The following is a 19,482-nucleotide window of genomic DNA, read 5'->3' on the forward strand; positions in this document are numbered from 1 at the left end:
TTCTGGATAAGTGTCTGCTAAATGACTGAATGTACTGTAAAATGTGTATAGAAGAACCTCTATGGAACATGCCATCCAGTAGGGAGGGAGGATGTGGTTGGATACCTCTACACCGCTCCTCTGGGGGGAGGTATGAGTGTGTGTGTGTGGTTTCCAGGAAAGGCTCCTGCTGGGCCCAGATGTGTTAAAATACGGAATACCGACACATTCAAAAAACACACACCAGTAGAGTTCTGCTATGGGATCTGAACATGCAAGCACACACACACACACACACACACACACTCCCCTCTTTCTCTCTATAGTCTTAATGTGACTCTGGTAGATTACTGGTAGCTTTGCAACCCTACCTGGAAAACAAAGTTACCGGAATCTTCAGTAATTAACAGAAAATGTGTGACAATCTATCGTAAATTTGGTCATTTATACTTTAATAACTTTTAAAAAAGTATTTATATATAGTACTCATTTTTTATGTACAGTTGAAGTCGGATGTTTACATACACTTAGGTTGGAGTAATTAAAACTTGTTTTTCAACCACTCCACAAATTTATTGTTAACAAACTATAGTTTTGGCAAGTCGGTTAGGATGTCTACTTTGCGCTTGACACAAGTAATTTTTCCAACAATTGTTTACAGAAAGATTGCTTCACTTATAATTCACTGTATCACAATTCCAGTGGGTCAGAAGTTTACATACACTAAGTTGACTGTGCCTTTAAACACCTTGGAAAATTCCAGAAAATGTCATGGCTTTAGAAGCTTTGATATGCTAATTGACATCATTTGAGTCAATTGGAGGTTTAGCTGTGGATGTATTTCAAGGCCTACCTTCAAACTCAGTGCAGCTTTGCTTGATATCATTGGAAAATCAAATGTAATCAGCCAAGACCTCAGAAAAAGAATTGTAGACCTCCACAGGTCTGGTTGATACTTGGGAGCAAAGTCCAAACGCCTGAAGGTACCACGTTCATCTGCACAAACAATAGTACGCAAGTATAAACACCATGGGGCCACGCAGCCGTCATACCGCTCAGGAACGAGACGCGTTCTGTCTCCTAGAGATGAACGTACTTTGGTGTGAAAAGTGCAAATCAATCCCAGAACAACAGCAAAGGACCTTCAAATCAAAGTTTGTCACGTGTGCCGAATACAACAAGTGTAGACCTTACAGTGAAATGCTTACTTACAGGCTCTAACCAAAAGTGCAAAAAAGGTGTTAGGTGAATAATAGGTAAGTAAAGAAATAAAACAACAGTAAAAAGACAGGCTATATACAGTAGCGAGGCTATATACAGTAGCGAGGCTACATACAGACACCGGTTAGTCAGGCTGATTGAGGTAGCATGTAGATATGGTTAAAGTGACTATGCATATATGATGAACAGAGAGTAGCAGTAGCGTAAAAGAGGGGTTGGCGGGTGGTGGGACACAATGCAGATAGCCCGGTTAGCCAATGTGCGGGAGCACTGGTTGGTCGGCCCAATTGAGGTAGTATGTACAGTCGTGGCCAAAAGTTTTGAGAATGACACAAATAATAATTTTCACAAAGTCTGCTGCCTCAGTTTGTATGATGGCAATTTGCATATACTCCAGAATGTTATGAAGAGTGATCAAATGAATTGCAATTAATTGCAAAGTCCCTCTTTGCCATGCAAATGAACTGAATCCCCCAAAAACATTTCCACTGCATTTCAGCCCTGCCACAAAAGGACCAGCTGACATCGTGTTAGTGATTCTCTCGTTAACACAGGTGTGAGTGTTGACGAGGACAAGGCTGGAGATCACTCTGGCATGCTGATGGAGTTTGAATAACAGACTGGAAGCTTCAAAAGGAGGGTGGTGCTTGGAATCATTGTTCTTCCTCTGTCAACCATGGTTACCTGCAATGAAACACGTGCCGTCATCATTGCTTTGCACAAAAAGGGCTTCACAGGCAAGGATATTGCTGCCAGTAAGATTGCACCTAAATCAACCATTTATTGGATCATCAAGAACTTCAAGGAGAGTGGTTCAATTGTTGTGAAGAAGGCTTCAGGGCGCCCAAGACAGTCCAGCAAGCGCCAGGAACGTCTCCTAAAGTTGATTCAGCTGCAGGATCGGAGCACCACCAGTACAGAGCTTGCTCAGGAATGGCAGCAGGCAGGTGTGAGTGCATCTGCACGCACAGTGAGGCGAAGACTTTTGGAGGATGGCCTGGTGTCAAGAAGGGCAGCAAAGAAACCACTTCTCTCTAGGAAAAACATCCGGGACAGACTGATATTCTGCAAAATGTATAGGGATTGGACTGCTAAGGACTGGGGTAAAGTCATTTTCTCTGATGAATCCCCTTTCCGATTGTTTGGGGCATCCGGAAAAAACTTGTCCGGAGAAGACAAGTTGAGTGCCACCATCAGTCCTGTGTCATGCCAACAGTAAAGCATCCTGAGACCATTCATGTGTGGGGTTGCTTCTCTGCCAAGGGAGTGGGCTCACTCACAATTTTGCCTAAGAACAAAGCCATGAATAAAGAATGGTACCAACACATCCTCCGAGAGCAACTTCTCCCAACCATCCAGGAACAGTTTGGTGACGAACAATGCCTTTTCCAGCATGATGGAGCACCTTGCCATAAGGCAAAAGTGATAACTAAGTGGCTCGGGGAACAAAACATCAATATTTTGGGTCCATGGCCAGGAAACTCCCCAGACCTTAATCCCACTGAGAACTTGTGGTCAATCCTCAAGAGGCGGGTGGACAAACAAAAACACACAAATTCTGACAAACTCCAAGCATTTATTATGCAAGAATGGGCTGCCATTAGTCAGGATGTGGCCCAGAAGTTAATTGACAGCATGCCAGGGCGGATTGCAGAGGTCTTGAAAAAGAAGGGTCAACACTGCAAATATTGACTCTTTGCATCAACTTGATGTAATTGTCAATAAAAGCCTTTGACACTTATGAAACGCTTGTAATTATACTTCAGCATTCCATAGTAACATCTGACAAAAATATCTAAAGACACTGAAGCAGCAAACTTTGTGGAAATTAATATTTGTGTCATTCTCAAAACTTTTTGGCCACGACTGTACATGTATAGTTAAAGTGACTATGCATATATGATAAACAGAGAGTAGCAGCTGCGTAAAAGAGGGGTTAGGAGGGGGGGCACACAATGCAAATAGTCCGGGAAGCCATTTGATTACCTGTTCAGGAGTCTTATGGCTTGGGGGTAAAAACTGTTGAGAAGCCTTTTTGTCCTAGACTTGGCACTCCGGTGCCGCTTGCCCTGCGGTAGTAGAGAGAATAGTCCATGACTGGGGTGGCTGCCGTCTTTGACAATTTTTAGGGCCTTCCTCTGACACCGCCTGGTGTAGAGGTCCTGGATGGCAGGCAGCTTAGCCCCAGTGATGGTAGTGCATACAGCCCAGTACCTCTGTAGTGCCTTGCGGTCAGAGGCCGAGCAATTGCCATACAAGGCAGTGATGCAACCAGTCAGGATGCTCTCAATGTTGCAGCCAAATCTTTTTAGTTTCCTGAGGGGGAATAGGCTTTGTCGTGCCCTCTTCACGACAGTTTAGGTGTGTTTGGACCATTATAGTTTATTGTTGATACAAAGGAACTTGAAGCTCTCACCCTGCTCCACTACAGCCCCATCGATGAGAATGGGGGCGTGCTCAGTCCTCCTTTTCCTGTAGTCCACAATCATCTCCTTAGTCTTGGTTACGTTGAGGGATAGGTTGTTATTCTGGCACCACCCGGCCAGGTCTCTGACCTCCACCCTATAGGCTGTCTCGTCGTTGTCGGTGATCAGGCCTACCACTGTTGTGTCGTCTGCAATCTTAATGATGGTTTTGGAGTCGTGCCTGGCCATGCAGTCGTGGGTGAACAGGGAGTACAGGAGGGAACTGAGCATGCACCCCTGGGGAGCTCCAGTGTTGAGGATCAGAGTGGCAGATGTGTTGCTGCCTACCCTCACCACCTGGCGGCAGCCCTTCAGGAAGTCCAGGATCCAGTTGCAGAGGGAGGTGTTTAGTCCTAGGATCCTTAGCTTAGTGATGAGCTTTGAGGGTACTATGGTGTTGAACGCTGAGCTGTAGTCAATGAATAGCATTCTCACATAAGTGTTCCTTTTGTCCAGATGGGAAAGGGCAGTGTGGAGTGCAATAGAGATTGCATCATCTGTGGATCCATTTGGGCGGTATGCAAATTGGAGTGGTTTCTGGGATAATGGTGTTGATGTGAGCCATTACCAACCTTTCAAAGCACTTCATGGCTACGGATGTGAGTGCTATGGGTCAGTAGTCATTTAGGCAAGTTGCCTTTGTGTTCTTGGGCACAGGGACTATGGTGGTCTGCTTGAAACATGTTGGTATTACAGACTCAATCAGGGACATGTTGAAAATGTCAGTGAAGACACCTGCCAGTTGGTCAGCACATGCCCAGAGCACACGTCCTGGTGATCTGTCTGGCCCCGCAGCCTTGTGTATGTTGACCTGTTTAAAGGTCTTACTCACGTCGGCTACGGAGAGCGTGATCACACAGTCGTCCGGAACTGCTGACGCTCTCATGCATGCCTCAGTGTTGCTTGCCTCGAAGCGAGCATAGAAGTGATTTAGCTCATCTGGTAGGCTCGTGTCACTGGGCAGCTCGCGGCTGTGCTTCCCTTTGTAGACTGTAATAGTTTGCAAGCCCTGCCACATAAGACGAGCGTCGGAGCCGGTGTAGTATGATTCAATCTTAGCCCTGTATTGACGCTTTGCCTGTTTGATGGTTCATCGCAGGGCATAGCAGGATTTCTTGTAAGCTTCCGGGTTAGAGTTCCGCACCTTGAAAGCGGCAGCTCTACCCTTTAGCTCAGTGCGAATGTTGTCTGTAATCCATGGCTTCTGGTTGGGGTATGTACGTACAGTCACTGTGGGGACGACGTCCTCGATGCACTTATTGATAAAGCCAGTGACTGATGTTGTGTACTCCTCAATGCCATTGGAAGAATCCTGGAACATGTTCCAGTCTGTGATAGCAAAACAGTCCTGTAGTTTAGCATATGCTTAATCTGACCACTTTTTTATAGACCGAGTCACTGGTGCTTCCTGCTTTAAATTTTTGCTTGTAAGCAGGAATCAGGAGGATAGAGTTGTGGTCGGATTTACCAAATGGAAGGCGAGGGAGAGACTTGTACGCATCTCTGTGTGTGGAGTACAGGTGATCTAGAATTTTTTCCCCCTCTGGTTGCACATTTAACATGTTGATAGAAATTTGGTAGAACTGATTTAAGTTTCCCTGCATTAAAGTCTCTGGCCACAAGGAGCGCCGCCTCTGGGTTAGTGGTTTCCTGTTTGCTTATTTCCTTATACAGCTAACTGAGTGCGGTCTTAGTGCCAGCATCTGTCTGTGGTGGTAAATAAACAGCCACGAAAAGTATAGCTGAAAACTCTCAAGGCAAGTAGTGTGGCCTGCAATTTATCACAATATACTCTACTTCAGGCGAGCAAAATCTAGAGACTTCCTTAGATTTCGTGCACCAGCTGTTGTTTACAAATATGCACAGACCGCCCCCCTCTCGTCTTACTGGAGTGTGCTGTTCTATCTTGCCGGTGCAGCGTATATCACGCTAGCTGAATATCCATGTCGTCATTCAGCCACGATTCTGTGAAACATAGGAAATTACAGTTTTAATGTCCCGTTGGTAAGATATTCGTGATCGTACCTCGTCTAATTTATTGTCCAATGATTGCACGTTGGTGAGTAGTATTGAAGGTAACGGCAGCTTTCCCACTCGCCTTCTCCGGGTCCTAACGAGGCATCCGGCTCTTTGTCCTCTGTACCTGCGTCGCTTCCTCTTGCAAATAACGGGAGTGTCGGCCCTTTCGGGTGTTTGGAGAATGTCCTCTGCGTCCTGCTTGTTGTAGAAAAAAATATTTGTCTAAACCGAGGTGAGTGATCGCTGTCCTGATATCCAGAAGCTCAGTCTAATCCGAGGTGAGTGATCACTGTCCTGATATCCAGAAGCTCAGTCTAATCCGAGGTGAGTGATCACTGTCCTGATATCCAGAAGCTCAGTCTAATCCGAGGTGAGTGATCGCTGTCCTGATATCCAGAAGCTCAGTCTAAACCGAGGTGAGTGATCGCTGTCCTGATATCCAGAAGCTCAGTCTAATCCGAGGTGAGTGATCGCTGTCCTGATATCCAGAAGCTCAGTCTAATCCGAGGTGAGTGATCGCTGTCCTGATATCCAGAAGCTCAGTCTAAACCGAGGTGAGTGATCGCTGTCCTGATATCCAGAAGCTCAGTCTAATCCGAGGTGAGTGATCGCTGTCCTGATATCCAGAAGCTCAGTCTAAACCGAGGTGAGGGATCGCTGTCCTGATATCCAGAAGCTCAGTCTAATCCGAGGTGAGTGATCGCTGTCCTGATATCCAGAAGCTCAGTCTAATCCGAGGTGAGTGATCGCTGTCCTGATATCCAGAAGCTCAGTCTAAACCGAGGTGAGGGATCGCTGTCCTGATATCCAGAAGCTCAGTCTAAACCGAGGTGAGGGATCGCTGTCCTGATATCCAGAAGCTCAGTCTAAACCGAGGTGAGGGATCGCTGTCCTGATATCCAGAAGCTCAGTCTAAACCGAGGTGAGTGATCGCTGTCCTGATATCCAGAAGCTCAGTCTAAACCGAGGTGAGGGATCGCTGTCCTGATATCCAGAAGCTCAGTCTAAACCGAGGTGAGGGATCGCTGTCCTGATATCCAGAAGCTCAGTCTAAACCGAGGTGAGGGATCGCTGTCCTGATATCCAGAAGCTCAGTCTAAACCGAGGTGAGGGATCGCTGTCCTGATATCCAGAAGCTCAGTCTAAACCGAGGTGAGTGATCGCTGTCCTGATATCCAGAAGCTCAGTCTAAACCGAGGTGAGTGATCGCTGTCCTGATATCCAGAAGCTCAGTCTAAACCGAGGTGAGTGATCGCTGTCCTGATATCCAGAAGCTCAGTCTAAACCGAGGTGAGTGATCGCTGTCCTGATATCCAGAAGCTCAGTCTAAACCGAGGTGAGTGATCGCTGTCCTGATATCCAGAAGCTCAGTCTAATCCGAGGTGAGTGATCGCTGTCCTGATATCCAGAAGCTCAGTCTAATCCGAGGTGAGTGATCGCTGTCCTGATATCCAGAAGCTCTTTTTTGCCGTAAGATACGGTTACAGAAACATTATGTACAAAATAAGTTACAAGTAATGCGAAAAAAAACACAATTGGTTGGTTACCCGTAAAACTGCTGCCATTTCTTCCGGCGCCATATTAATATCACCTTGTGAAGATGCTGGAGGAAACAGGCACAAAAGTATCTATATCCACAGTAAAACGAGTCCTATATCGACATAACCTGAAAGGCCGCTCAGCAAGGAAGAAGCCACTGCTCCAAAACCGCAATAAAAAAGCCAGACTACGGTTTGCATCTGCACATGGGGACAAAGATCGTACTTTTTGGAGAAATGTCCTCTGGTTTGATGAAACAAAAATAAAACTGTTTGGCCATAATGACCATCGATATATATATCGAGCAAGGAGGACTACAAACCTGACTCAGTTACACCAGCTCTGTCAGGAGGAATGGGCCAAAATTACCCAACTTATTGTGGGAAGCTTGTGGAAGGCTACCCGAAACGTTTGACCCAAGTTAAACAATTTAAAGGCAATGCTACCAAATACTAATTGAGTGTATGTTAACTCCTGACCCACTGGGAATGTGATGAAAGAAATAAAAGCTTAAATAAATCATTCTCTCTACTATTATTCTGACATTTCACATTATTAAAATAAAGTGGTGATCCTAACTGACCTAAAACAGGGAATTTTTACTAGGATTAAATGTCAGGAACTGTGAAAAACTGAGTTTAAATGTATTTGGCTGAGGTGTATGTAAACTTCAGACTGTATGTGTCCATATTTTCCATGACTTTCTAGTAGATAGACCATATGGTTCAAGAGAAAATAGCCTAATTAATGAACAAAAACATCTAATCAACAACGGCATTATTTTCAATTAACTCTTCAACTCCTCCAACTATTGACTTTTCTTCACAACTGCCACCAGTTTGACCACATTGATAACAAATACATATTGTTTTAGTCAAATAAATAAAAGTGCCTAAAAAAAGGATATTATGCTGAAATGCGCATATTAAACACCAATGGTATTCATTAACTTTGTGGTTTATATTTAAGATAATGCTTTAAAGCTTTGTCATTCTATTTGTTTATTTTTAAATAATCTTATTTAATGGTGTGATATAATTGACATGTGATAAGGCTACACAGAGGGCCAGAGATAATTACAAATACCTGTGATAATCTAAAATACCCAAAAGGACCACTACATGTCTTGTGAGATTACTTCAAATCCTTGAAAGATAGCAAAATTCTGGTAGTTTACTGGTAAACTTTAAAAGTTTCCAGTAATATACTATCCTTTTCCAACCATAATTACAGCAGTAAGCTGCTGTCTAAATCCCCAACATCACAGGCCTGTGTACTTCCAGTCGCACGCAAGTACACACACACACAGCTGTACAAATCCAGAGTAGGGGTCAATTTCATTTCAAATGCACTAGACCTGTGCTGCAGATCACAGTTAACAACTCCGGGAGAGAGGAGAGAGATGGAGTGAGTGGGGAAGAGAGATGTGGCTCTACATTGCCATCTGCTTAGAGAGGGCAGGATGACTTATATAACGGAATTTGAGAGAGACAGAGAAAGAGAGAGACAGAGACAGGGAGAGAGAGATATCCTGTGTAGCTCAGTTGGTAGAGCATGGTGCTTGCAATGCCAGGGTTGTGGGTTTGATTCTCACGGGAGACCAATACGAAAATGTATGCACTCACTACTGTAAGTCACTCTGGATAAAAGCTTCTGCTAAATGACTAAAATGTAGAGAGAGCAAAACACAGAGAGAGAGAGAAGAACAGCGAGAGAGAAAAACGGCAAGGATTTCAAATACCTGAGTTAAATGCATGGGAGTGTATTTGAGTATTTTCAAATACTTGCCAAGTGTATTTCTAAATACATTCCAATGTTCAACAACTTGCCTTTTAAAATTAAAAATATCTGAATACTTACTTCCAAATGTCTTTGAAAGTAATTTAAATACCTTAAATAGTAAATAGTATTTGAACCCAGGTTTAGTGTAGTGTAGCTTAGTGTAAGAATCAGTACCGCCACTGGTCTGATTCCCAGGAAGTTGAGGTCGGTGTTCTCTCCGAACAGGTATCCCTCGGGGTGGGTGGAGTCAAACTTCTCCCCGCCCATGATGAAGTGGTTGGCAAAGTAGCTTCCTGTGGGGAACAAGAAGAGGGAGTGAGCAAACCTGATCCCAATACACACACTATAGCCCAATTAGGTTTCTCCCCTTTTACTTGAACAGAGGACAGTTAAAGGAGCTCACCGAGCTAGGACAAGGTGTTCCAACCCTGGTTCTAATCTTAGCCAATAGGGGGAGAAACAGATAGGGAATAGGTACAGTAGACATTGCCTCTAAGCACTGATTTTATATCAGAAATGTCTTTATCCCCCTATTTGCTAAGATTACGGTTTTAGGTAATGTAACTGATCCTAGATCTGTGGTTAGGGTGGCAACTTCTACCTCGAGTGTCTCGCTACACAGTAAAGTAATGTCTGGTAAACTGCAGACTAGGGTTGGCTGGTCTGAATCAACGTAGCTGTTCTGGCTGTTTCCACACCCCAAGCAGTGCTTGTAAAACCACTTTGTGTTTTTCAACTCAGAAAAAAAAAAAAAAAAGATGATTCTGATCAGAAACAAAACACCTTTTTTGTGACACTGCCTGGTGGGGGAAATAATTAGAATGTATGTTTTGAAAGGGTCATAGAAACGCAGACAGCCAGATACTATTCAAATTATAATCAGCTGTAGGGAATGTAAGCCTATCAACTGCCCTTGAATGCCCACTGTGTGTATTTCTGCACACACACACACACACACACACACACACACACACACACACACACACACACACACACACACACACACACACACACACACACACACACACACACACACACACACACACACACACACACACACGAAGCTGAGGCTGAGCAATCCAAGTAGAGATCCCAGGCCAGGCCATAGCTACTCAATAACGGTGATGGAAGTGGTTCGGTGAACAACGCTCAAGTGATGAGCCACCTAGCCTTAGACCTTAAGGCTTGTGTTAGCTCCCTAAGCTAATTCATACACTTTAGCTCAGCATGCTAACACAGTCTTATACCACTTTCTTAAAAAAAAAAAACTATTCTCCCTTCTTAACTGCAATGACTGATCTGTCATGACTGGATAGGTGAAAGCAGGGGCGCAACTTTCACTGGGGACGGGGGGACATGTCCCCCCCAAATTCTAAAATGGCATTTTTGTCCCCCCCAGTTTTATCATTGGAATGTGATACAAAACGAGGCAACGGTGTGCTTTAGGATCATGTTGATGCCTCCAAGTGGTCGGGTAAACTGTTTTGGAGTGTTTATCCAGCTGGATTAAAAAATTTATTATAAAAATGATGTCCCCCCACTTTTAAAACCAAATTGCGCCGCTGGGTGAAAGTATGCCTATGAGAATCCAGAGAATGCAGATCATTTGGGAGGATGGGTATTAGCAATAGATTATTTATTTAATTTCATTGTCCTCCAAGTGTTGCTGAATAGCCTCTCTTCTTCAGTTTGCGCTTAAATTTATGCACCTTGGTTGGAGAGCGAGGTAGCAGCAGTAATCCTTTCCCTTTGCACTATAAGGATAGCCAGAAACAGAGTTTGAGTCTGGAATGGCACCCTATACCCATAGTGAACGATGGGCCCAGGTCAGAAGTAGCGCAATTAAGAAGGGTGCCATTTTTGGACATAACCAGAGACAAAGCCAGACACACTCCTCCACATAATCTAAGGACCTGCAGCCAGACACACTCCTCCACATAATCTAAGGACCTGCAGCCAGACACACTCCTCCACATAATCTAAGGACCTGTAGCCAGACACACTCCTCCACATAATCTAAGGACCTGCAGCCAGAGATTGAGATGCAGTAGAATGGCAAACAGGGAGTCTGGTTACACTGGCTGTTTCTGTGTCCTTGGATATCAATCCTCCTCCACACACACATCCGTTACCACTCATGTTGTATCTTATACCTAGCATAAGGGCAGGGTTCGATTTACAGGGCCATAAATAAACAGATTTTAAAATCGGTCATTTGAAAAATGTAAGTGGACTCTTTAATATCAAATATTGTCTGGGTAACAATTACGTACCTTACTGTGATTGGTCTCAACTAAAATGGTAAAAAACAAACAAAAATAGCTTCTTAGCAAGAGTAATTTCTCAAGCAAGACTTTGCAGAGTGGTCTGAGAGGGGAGGGGGAAAATGAAAATTAGATATTATTGACAGAGAGGTTTGGAACTCTCTTTCTTATTGGTCTATTAGTGAATTTAACACATGGTGATTATAAGCATGGAAGGCCAAAACTCCATCCCACCAAAAAAGGTTGACATTTCAGGCGGTATTTTCAAACAGCTCTTACACAAAAAAGGGTATATCACAATTTCACAGTATTATTCCTACCTCATTATGGAAATATATATAAAACACGGGGGGGGGGGGGGGGGGGGGGGGAGGGGGGGATCATGTTTTTGACTGCAACGAGCCTTTAAAATATAATTCTATTCAACATTCTGGCTTGTACAGCTCATGACAGAAAACTATCCTGATAAACTCATTTATGCCTGACATAGAATTCAATGTGGGGTTTCCAGGCTAGGTTCGCTCCTATTCATGAGTGTGCTGTCGCCTATGAGGCACAGGCACCACTTACCAGATTTCGGTGGATAGCGGTACACCGAGTTGGACGGTATATCGACCTCTTCCACTCCTGCATTTTGTCTGCTGGTCAAAGCTCCCATTTCCACAGAAAAGAAAAGCTCAAATTAACGTACATACCAAGAAAACATTCGCTATTCTCAAAAATCTCTATTGTCTTTAACTTAAACCAGTTCCTGCTGCCGTTTCCATTGTTATTCTTGGTTTATGTCCTTGGTTCCCTGCCGTTAGCAGCCGTAGCCTAGTTGTTGTGCTCGTTCTGGGGATTAGTTGTTGTTATTACTGCTTTATCCAAAGCCCCGTGGGACTGTCACTGTTTGTTTAGAGGCAGAAAAGCAACAACTGCGTCCCTTTAACAGCAAAGCTATGTATCCATTCACTTAGCGACGCATTCTCCTCTCCACTGCAGCGCTTTTCGGGGGCCGCTTTGAGGAGGAAAACGAGGTCTCTCCCTATGTAGCACCGTATAACGGTCCACTCGACATCTTTTCTGTTTGTTCTCTCCCGTTTGTAAGGCCGTGCGGGGATGCTGATGGCTGTCTTTGCTTGGACTCCCCGTGCTCCAACTGTCAAAGAACGAATCTAATGGTGGCTACCCATGACGTCAGGCACAAATCCGGACTATGGGTTTTGCGCAGTACAATTCAGCAGGCAGGCAGCTCCCGGTTCGCTATAACGTGACCTTCCCCAAATGTGGGAACGAATCACTGCAATGCTGCAGCAGATGATGGCTTAATAATGCAATGTATAGTGACTGTTACAACGACATGCAGAGCTGCGTAATTATATCTATAAAATTAAATGTGTCTTTGAAATTTGGACAGAAATAGACAATCAATTTAGGCTACACGCATAATTATTGATAGGCAATTTGGCAAGTATAGGCTTGTATCTGAACTGAACAATGATAAAAACAATATGAGAAACTGATAACATAACACGTAGGCTAGATGGCTACAGCGTTGCAGCCTATAATGTGCAAACTGTATGTTTTTGTATAACCTAACGTAGCAGGCGTAAAATACACTTGAACAATGTTGCTATTTCCACCTTGACATGATCAGTGAGCGTTAACTGTTGTACTACTCCAGTCCTCTATGGGGCACTGTAGGGCACCGGGAGTAGTTCTGAAACCGCCCACACAGAAAAAGGAAGCTCTGGCGCCGCCATTTCACGTGCAAGGAGTTGAGAGAACCGTGTGTGAGGTAGGCTTGGAAATCGGCAAAACAACATCGAATTTGACCAAAAATAACGATTTTAATTGGAAAACAAGTCCCGTACTGTCTGTTTTCGATTTTTAATCGTCTGGCTGTTTCATTTTGAGGAGCGAAAAATGAGCTACGGAAGGCCCCCGCCCGATGTCGAGGGTATGACCTCGCTCAAAGTGGACAATCTCACCTACCGAACTTCTCCTGAGACACTACGACGAGTTTTCGAGAAGTACGGCCGGGTGGGAGACGTGTACATCCCCCGCGATCGGTACACCAAGGAGAGCCGCGGGTTCGCTTTCGTGCGGTTCCACGATAACCGCGACGCTGAAGACGCAATGGACGCGATGGACGGGGCCTTGCTTGACGGGCGGGAACTACGAGTCCAGATGGCGCGCTATGGCCGTCCACCAGACTCTCACTTCGGACGCCGAGGCGGCGGTGGACCTCCAAGGAGGCACGGAGGCTATGGTCGCAGGAGCAGGAGGTAAGTTATTGGTTCCGTTTGAATTTTAAAAAAACATCGAAACTAGCAATTGTTGTAACTACAGCAACGATGACGTAACTTGGCCAAGTTCAGTCAAAGCTAATCTTCTGTTGACAGATCTAACGACGGTACAAACACATTTTAATTTTGGGTTAACCAAGATTAAAGTCCAGTGTTGCCACATTTCTATGAATTATTTGAAGTAGTTTTCCTTTAAAAAATGGTAATTAAGTACCGTAAAACATAAATTAGTAACCCAGGCGCTTATTAGAGATGGCATGTCTATTTCCTTAATGCACACGGGTTTTTCTCATGTGCGGTTAATTGTTTAATTACAGCATTCACTTCCAGCATTTTTATACATTTTGTAATCCCCTGCACTTATTATTTACATACTGTGCTAAGTTTATTTTGGCTTAGTAACGTATGTCTCTAAAAAAAAAATCCTGACTGCAATTTCGTCTGTTCTTACTTTCGCCACTATAGGGCGATTGGCCCTGTTTGTGCTTGTTATTTAGCTACCAGTTCTCTGCTGTTAGCAGCCAATGGCTAGCAGTTTCTTACTGGCAATTCAAATCGTATGATTGCAATTTGAGTCATTACTAAATTATTTAATTAAGCATTAAACCTCGTAAACAATACATTTCGATCTGGGTGTTTTATTTGCTAAAATGTGTACCGTTACCTGGCTATTGGCTGCTAACAGCTGAGAACTACTTTTTAACTGAAGTTTGACAGTATGTTAAAGTAACTTTCCCGTGTTGAAGTGGTGTGGGTGTACCCCAACCGAATAGTGTGGGCATATACCGCCATAAAAAATATTAACGCAAGTAGACCGCTGATTGGTAAGCTAATCCTCAGGATGACATCATCCTCTGAGGAAATGGTCATTTTTGTTTGAGGTACAATTTTGAGGTGGGGTTTTAGATTTTTTTTAATGATTTGGCCACAAATAAAAGTATAGGATGAGTCAACATTATTTGGGTAGGCGTTTTTTTTTATTCCAATTTGTTCACTGGACTGCTACTTTAAACCTAAGCTAACTGGTTGGCAAGTTAATCATTTGCATGGGTTTTTGTCTAGCGAAGTAGTTTGTTTACTTTTTGTAGAGAGCTAGGTACCATGTTTTCAGTTGAGTTTGTGAGTTGCAAATCTCCAATTAGTCTAGCAAAAGGACAGGGACTTGTTTAACCCGCGTTGCTGTTCATTTCTCTAGGTAAAGATTTCTCCATGTTTCTCCTCTCCCCCCAGTCGTTCGGCCAGCCCCCGTCGGCGCAGACGCAGTCGTTCCCGGAGCAGGAGCCGCTCCCGTGGCCGTGACTACAGCCGCTCCCGGTCTCGTTCCTACTCTAGATCCCGTTCCAAGTCCCGCACCCCCCGCAAGAGCAAGTCCCCATCTCGATCGAGGTCCCGTGGTGCTTCCAGGTCCCACTCCCGCAGCCCGGCTTCCAACAGAGGCTCCAAATCCAGGTCGAGGTCCAAGAGCATGCCCAAGTCCCCCGAGGACAACGGAACCGACTCTTAGTAACAACAGCTCCAACCCGGAGCCATTAAAATGGTACACAAGGAAGGGGAGAAGGGGTGTGACCATCACATATATGTAAGGATGGTTTGGTTCGTGTAGGAGAGACTACAGGGCAGGTTTAGATGCAGTTGGACAGTGTTCTGCAGCCTTGACAGTCTGATATTGAGTGTGACACTTTAGTCTTGTTTAGTCACCAGTGTTGCAGCGTACCAGTCAAGACTGCAGAATCCTGACCTTGGGTTGTTGCAGGGGAAACTGTACGATTGTAAACTAGGTTTTAGAACCAGTTCAGAAAGTAGCGCACACATCAAGTAACATGCAGCTGCAGGGTACAAAAGTAAAGACAGGAAATAAAGCTGGATATCTGAACACTTGAATGCTTTTATTCAAGTGTGTGGGTGTCTACCAATGTTTTACATCCAACCAAACTGACACATCAGCCAACATTAGGATTTTATCTACATGGAAGGTCAGAAGTAAAGTAGGCTAAAATTGTTTACAATATTTATAAAATGGGCTTATTATTTTTGAGATGCTATATTTATGGCGGGGTGCTAAAATTAAACATTCGTTTACCTAAATGTGGAATTCTCTCCTCCAAGCTGCGGTCCTCTTGTCAAACAGAGAGGTGGGGGTGTGGCAGAGATGGCAGTGTGAGAGCAGTTAGTGTGGTGTGACGCGACCCGCCCATGTGACCTGCCTGTTGCTGAGTTGGTGGGTGTGATGGCGGTTGCTATGGAGCAGGTCGTCAATGGCGACGCATGGTCCGTGCTGTCAGTTGGTGAGGTGTGAGGTGGTGGTGAGGTACGGCACTTTCACAGGACCACAGACAGAATTCTGCTGGCTGTACCGCTGTGTCTGTGGTCTCACTGGTGAAGGAGGGAGGACCCCAAGGTTTGTTGTCCAATAAATGCCTGAGTAAAAAATAAGCAAACAATTGTGATATTGAGAGGTAGCTTTGGGTTGGGGGCCCTTGGAGTGTGAAGACGACTGACGCTGTTAGGAACTTATTTCCTACCCACAAGGGAAAGGGTCAGTTCTTTACCAGTAACATGGACAATTGACATGTTAAATCGCCATTTAAAAACAAACCGACAAGTCCTCGATGGAATGGTCGATCTGTACATTTGACTTTAGATTGACACAACTAGACAATCAACTGTTCTCAAACTAGCAGCGTATCATTTGACCGCCACCAACACAGCTTGTCTTTTCTTTCCAGGTGAGATACGATGGAGACTTCTTCTCTGCGGACGCCAGCCAGATCATAAGTCTGCCAGTGGACACCTCTCTACGCCCCACAGAATACTGACCAAAAGGTTATTGTGACTTGGTCTAAAATGATTTATTTGGTTTCAGTTGCCCAGAAAGACTCTACTATATATTTACCAAGGCGATGTAACTCCCATGACTAGAGTAGAGGACATGTTTAAAGGTTTTGTGAGGTGAATACTGGATTTTGTCTTATTGTTAGTGCTGGTTTGTTGCATTTTGATTTGATATTGTTAATAAAACATTTTATGGTGAAGTAGCTACAGCTTTTCTCTGTATTTAGTAGTCTTTTATTCTCTACAGACAGATTCTGGTTTGAGTTAACTGTGTTTTTTTTCTTTTGCAGAGTTGATTTTAGCAAAGGGAGAGTGACTAGCCCCTAAATAGTTTCCATTATTTTCTAAGCAAAACCAGTAACATGTAGAGGGAAGTGAAAAGGAACAATAATAAGCCAATATTGTATCAAATGTCACGTGTTATGTAATTGGTTAACCTGCCTAGCAATGGCTTTTTTTTTTTGCCTAACGTATGTATACTAGATCATTTTTTCTTGCCGTTTATCTGTTATAAGTTTGCTTTCCTGTGAATTCTAACCCTCCTCTCTTGTTATCTTTTGTGCATTAGGCGCAGTTGTGTAGCAGTTGAGTATTGCTGGTTAGCTGTTAAGGTGCGATGCAGTGCTGATGGTGAGGTGGCAGTGCAGTGGCTGGCGGGGGTGTTGCGGTACCCTGTGAGTGCCCGGTGCAGTTGTCGCCCGGCGCTCGTCTTGGTGCTACTGCTGCCGTTTGCCTTGTTCTGGTTTGTAAGAGTCAATCACAGCTGTGGTGGTAGATCTGATCACGCCATCTCTCCCCCTGTGTTGTTCTCATATGGTCTCTTCCCATTCCTGATGTACAAATACACTCCTCTTTCCCATTCTCTATCCCAACCCTAGCCTGGTGGAACCAGCCTGATCGCTGCGTTTTAACGTTTGTTCGATCAAGCTTGTTCCACCAGGCTATCCCAAACCCCCCTCCTACTGTGTTTTAGTCCCTCTGTTGTGAGCTGGTTGTACATTGTTGATGGAAGAGTCTTATGGCTCGATAGGGGAGGGTTTGATGAAGGGCATTCCACTAGCTTAACAAATGAATCTGTGGGTTTTTTGTACCCTCGCAAGATGTCTTGTAACTGCTTTAGGTGAATGCTAATAAACATTTGTGGTTATTTGATTCACTATTTTGTTACAAGATCTGTCCTAACAGTCCTTGAGCCCATCGGCTCCTTCACACCGCTAGCCAATACCCATTAAGTGATTTTCAAACTAGATTCCTCATGAGTTGTTACAGTATACTACAATTTTAGCAATTCTACACTTCTGAAAATGGAAAAACATGTTTAATATTGTTTAGTCAATGATTGTATTGCTACACCTTGAATGAAGCTGATGGACATATTTACCAAATATGTGGCTGCTTTAATATGGGCATCAGCACTCCTCTTTGCTCATCTTCATTAAACACAAAGTCTATAGGTCTACAGACTTCTTATGTACTTAAAAGACATTGTGAGACCCTTTACTGTGCACAAGCCAGTTCTTGACACAGTGCTTCCTCTATACCATTGGTTCTCAAACCTTTCCTGTGGGACCTCCATCCGTTCTATGTATTTGAGCTATTCCAGCGCTAGCACACCTGATTCTGTCTTGTCTTGAAAGCACCATAGGCATGTGGAGTAATGAGTAGGATTCTGTGTTTTCACGTAAAAAAGAGATTGCTTTTGATAACACTTCATCTGCAGCAGGTAGCCTAGTGGTTAGAGCGTTGGACTAGTAACCGAAAGGTTGCAAGATCGAATCCCCGAGCTGACAAGGTAAAAATCTGTCGTTCTGCCCCTGAACAAGGCAGTTGACTGTTCCTAGGCTGTCGTTGAAAATACGAATTTGTTCTCAACTGACTTGCCTAGTAAAATAAAAAAAATCTGCCTTCCTAATGAAAACTAGTTTGAAAATTTGAGCATATATTTAATGGAAAAGAGATGTACAGTACCAGTCAAAAGTTTGCATACACATACTCATCCAAGGCATTTTCTTTATTTTTACTATTTTCTGCATTGTAGAATAATAGTGAAGACTTAAACTATGAAATAACACATGGGATCATGCAACCAAAAGTCTTAAACAAATGAAAATATTTGAGATTCTTCAAAGTAGCCACCCTTTGCCTTGACAGCTTTGCACACTCTTGTCATTGGGTGTGTGCCACTCCAATGCTTGTTGACAACATGGTTGAGCTGTGAAAATTGTTTTGATTTGAGAAGGGTCAGTGCTATCCGGGATCATTGGGAAGTCCCTACATCATTGAAGTTGACATTTAAAACGGTTAAGGTGAGGGTTTAGTGTAGGGACGTCCCAAGGACCCCGCATAGCACTGACCGTTTGAGAAGTGCGCTCCTCTCACGGCTTTTGGCCGTTCACTGTAACGGGCCATAGACCTGTGCACCGCATCGATTAAGGAAATTACGTTTCTTTTCTATGCGTGTCACCGCGGTCAAAGCACCTTTTTATTCCTAAAACCTTTGTCGCGTTCAATAAAACTGGGAATTCGGATGCATCCGTGTTCAGTGCGTCCATGACAACTGGAAACTCGGAAGAAAAAAATATCTCCGACTGGGTAAAATCGTTTTGAACGGTCATCCAAAGAAAATCACCGACGTCATGATTTGACCACGTTTTGTACGAGTTACCAGTTGACTTGAAAGCACCATACATTCTCCGAGCTACACTAGTGGACACGGTTATCTGTAATATTACAGCAACAAAGCCATCCGGACGCGGGGAGGCAAACTGGGACTGACTACCACATGAGTGAGAATACCGGGGAGAGGCTCATTTAACAGTATTTCTCCGGTATAGGCTAAGCGGTAGAGCCTACAGACAAAAATAGAAGACAATATGATAAGCAGATCATCTTTTGCTGACTCGAATATTCTACACACTTTCTGTCAGAAACAATGTCATTTAGTTTTATATTGCCTATTCTCCACGTTTCTTGCTATTATTCTGGTGACCTCATTGTTCAGTAACAACGATACTACTGCTGCAGACTCGTCCTCTGGCTTTGCAGCATCCAAAGCAGATCACTCAGGGGAGGAGGGCTCTTTGGCGCAGT

General features: G+C 44.0%; 2 protein-coding genes across 8 annotated transcripts in view; one reads left to right on the forward strand and one right to left on the reverse strand.

Moving 5' to 3' along the window:
• LOC120029983 (E3 ubiquitin ligase RNF157-like) overlaps nt 1–12,507 on the reverse strand; it is a 31,407-nt gene extending 18,900 nt beyond the window's left edge. The window contains exons 1-2 of the mRNA XM_038975297.1: nt 11,840–12,507; nt 9,180–9,298 (exon numbers count right to left, since the gene is read on the reverse strand). Of these exons, the coding sequence (XP_038831225.1) occupies nt 9,180–9,298; nt 11,840–11,927 (207 nt within the window). The 5' untranslated portion in view covers nt 11,928–12,507. The remainder of the gene's footprint in view (nt 1–9,179; nt 9,299–11,839) is intronic.
• A 479-nt stretch (nt 12,508–12,986) lies between these two features.
• Nucleotides 12,987–17,549, forward strand: LOC120029497 (serine/arginine-rich splicing factor 2-like). Of its 7 annotated transcripts, XR_005473589.1 has the most exons (5): nt 12,987–13,539; nt 14,791–15,097; nt 15,667–15,958; nt 16,287–16,383; nt 16,961–17,549. XR_005473589.1 is itself a non-coding variant. In XM_038974744.1 (4 exons), the coding sequence occupies exons 2-3, from the start codon at nt 13,178–13,180 to the stop codon at nt 15,062–15,064; spliced, it is 636 nt and encodes a 211-aa protein (XP_038830672.1). In that variant the 5' UTR covers nt 12,995–13,049; nt 13,169–13,177; the 3' UTR covers nt 15,065–15,097; nt 16,287–17,548. The 7 variants fall into 7 exon arrangements, 3 of the variants coding, with proteins under 3 accessions (XP_038830671.1, XP_038830670.1, XP_038830672.1); XR_005473588.1 differs by having other exon boundaries at nt 15,667–16,383; XR_005473586.1 differs by having other exon boundaries at nt 16,287–17,548.
• Nucleotides 17,550–19,482: the final 1,933 nt, after the last annotated feature.

The sequence above is a fragment of the Salvelinus namaycush genome, chromosome 35 (genome assembly GCF_016432855.1).
Source record: "Salvelinus namaycush isolate Seneca chromosome 35, SaNama_1.0, whole genome shotgun sequence".
Classification (NCBI taxonomy): Eukaryota; Metazoa; Chordata; class Actinopteri; order Salmoniformes; family Salmonidae; genus Salvelinus; species Salvelinus namaycush.

Excerpts from the sequence above, each read along its gene's own strand:
- LOC120029497 (XM_038974743.1), top strand. The coding sequence starts at position 13,178 with ATGAGCTACGGAAGGCCCCCGCCCGATGTCGAGGGTATGACCTCGCTC. Across the intron at positions 13,540-14,790 it reads TATGGTCGCAGGAGCAGGAG|TCGTTCGGCCAGCCCCCGTC; the intron begins GTAAGTTATTGG and ends CTCTCCCCCCAG.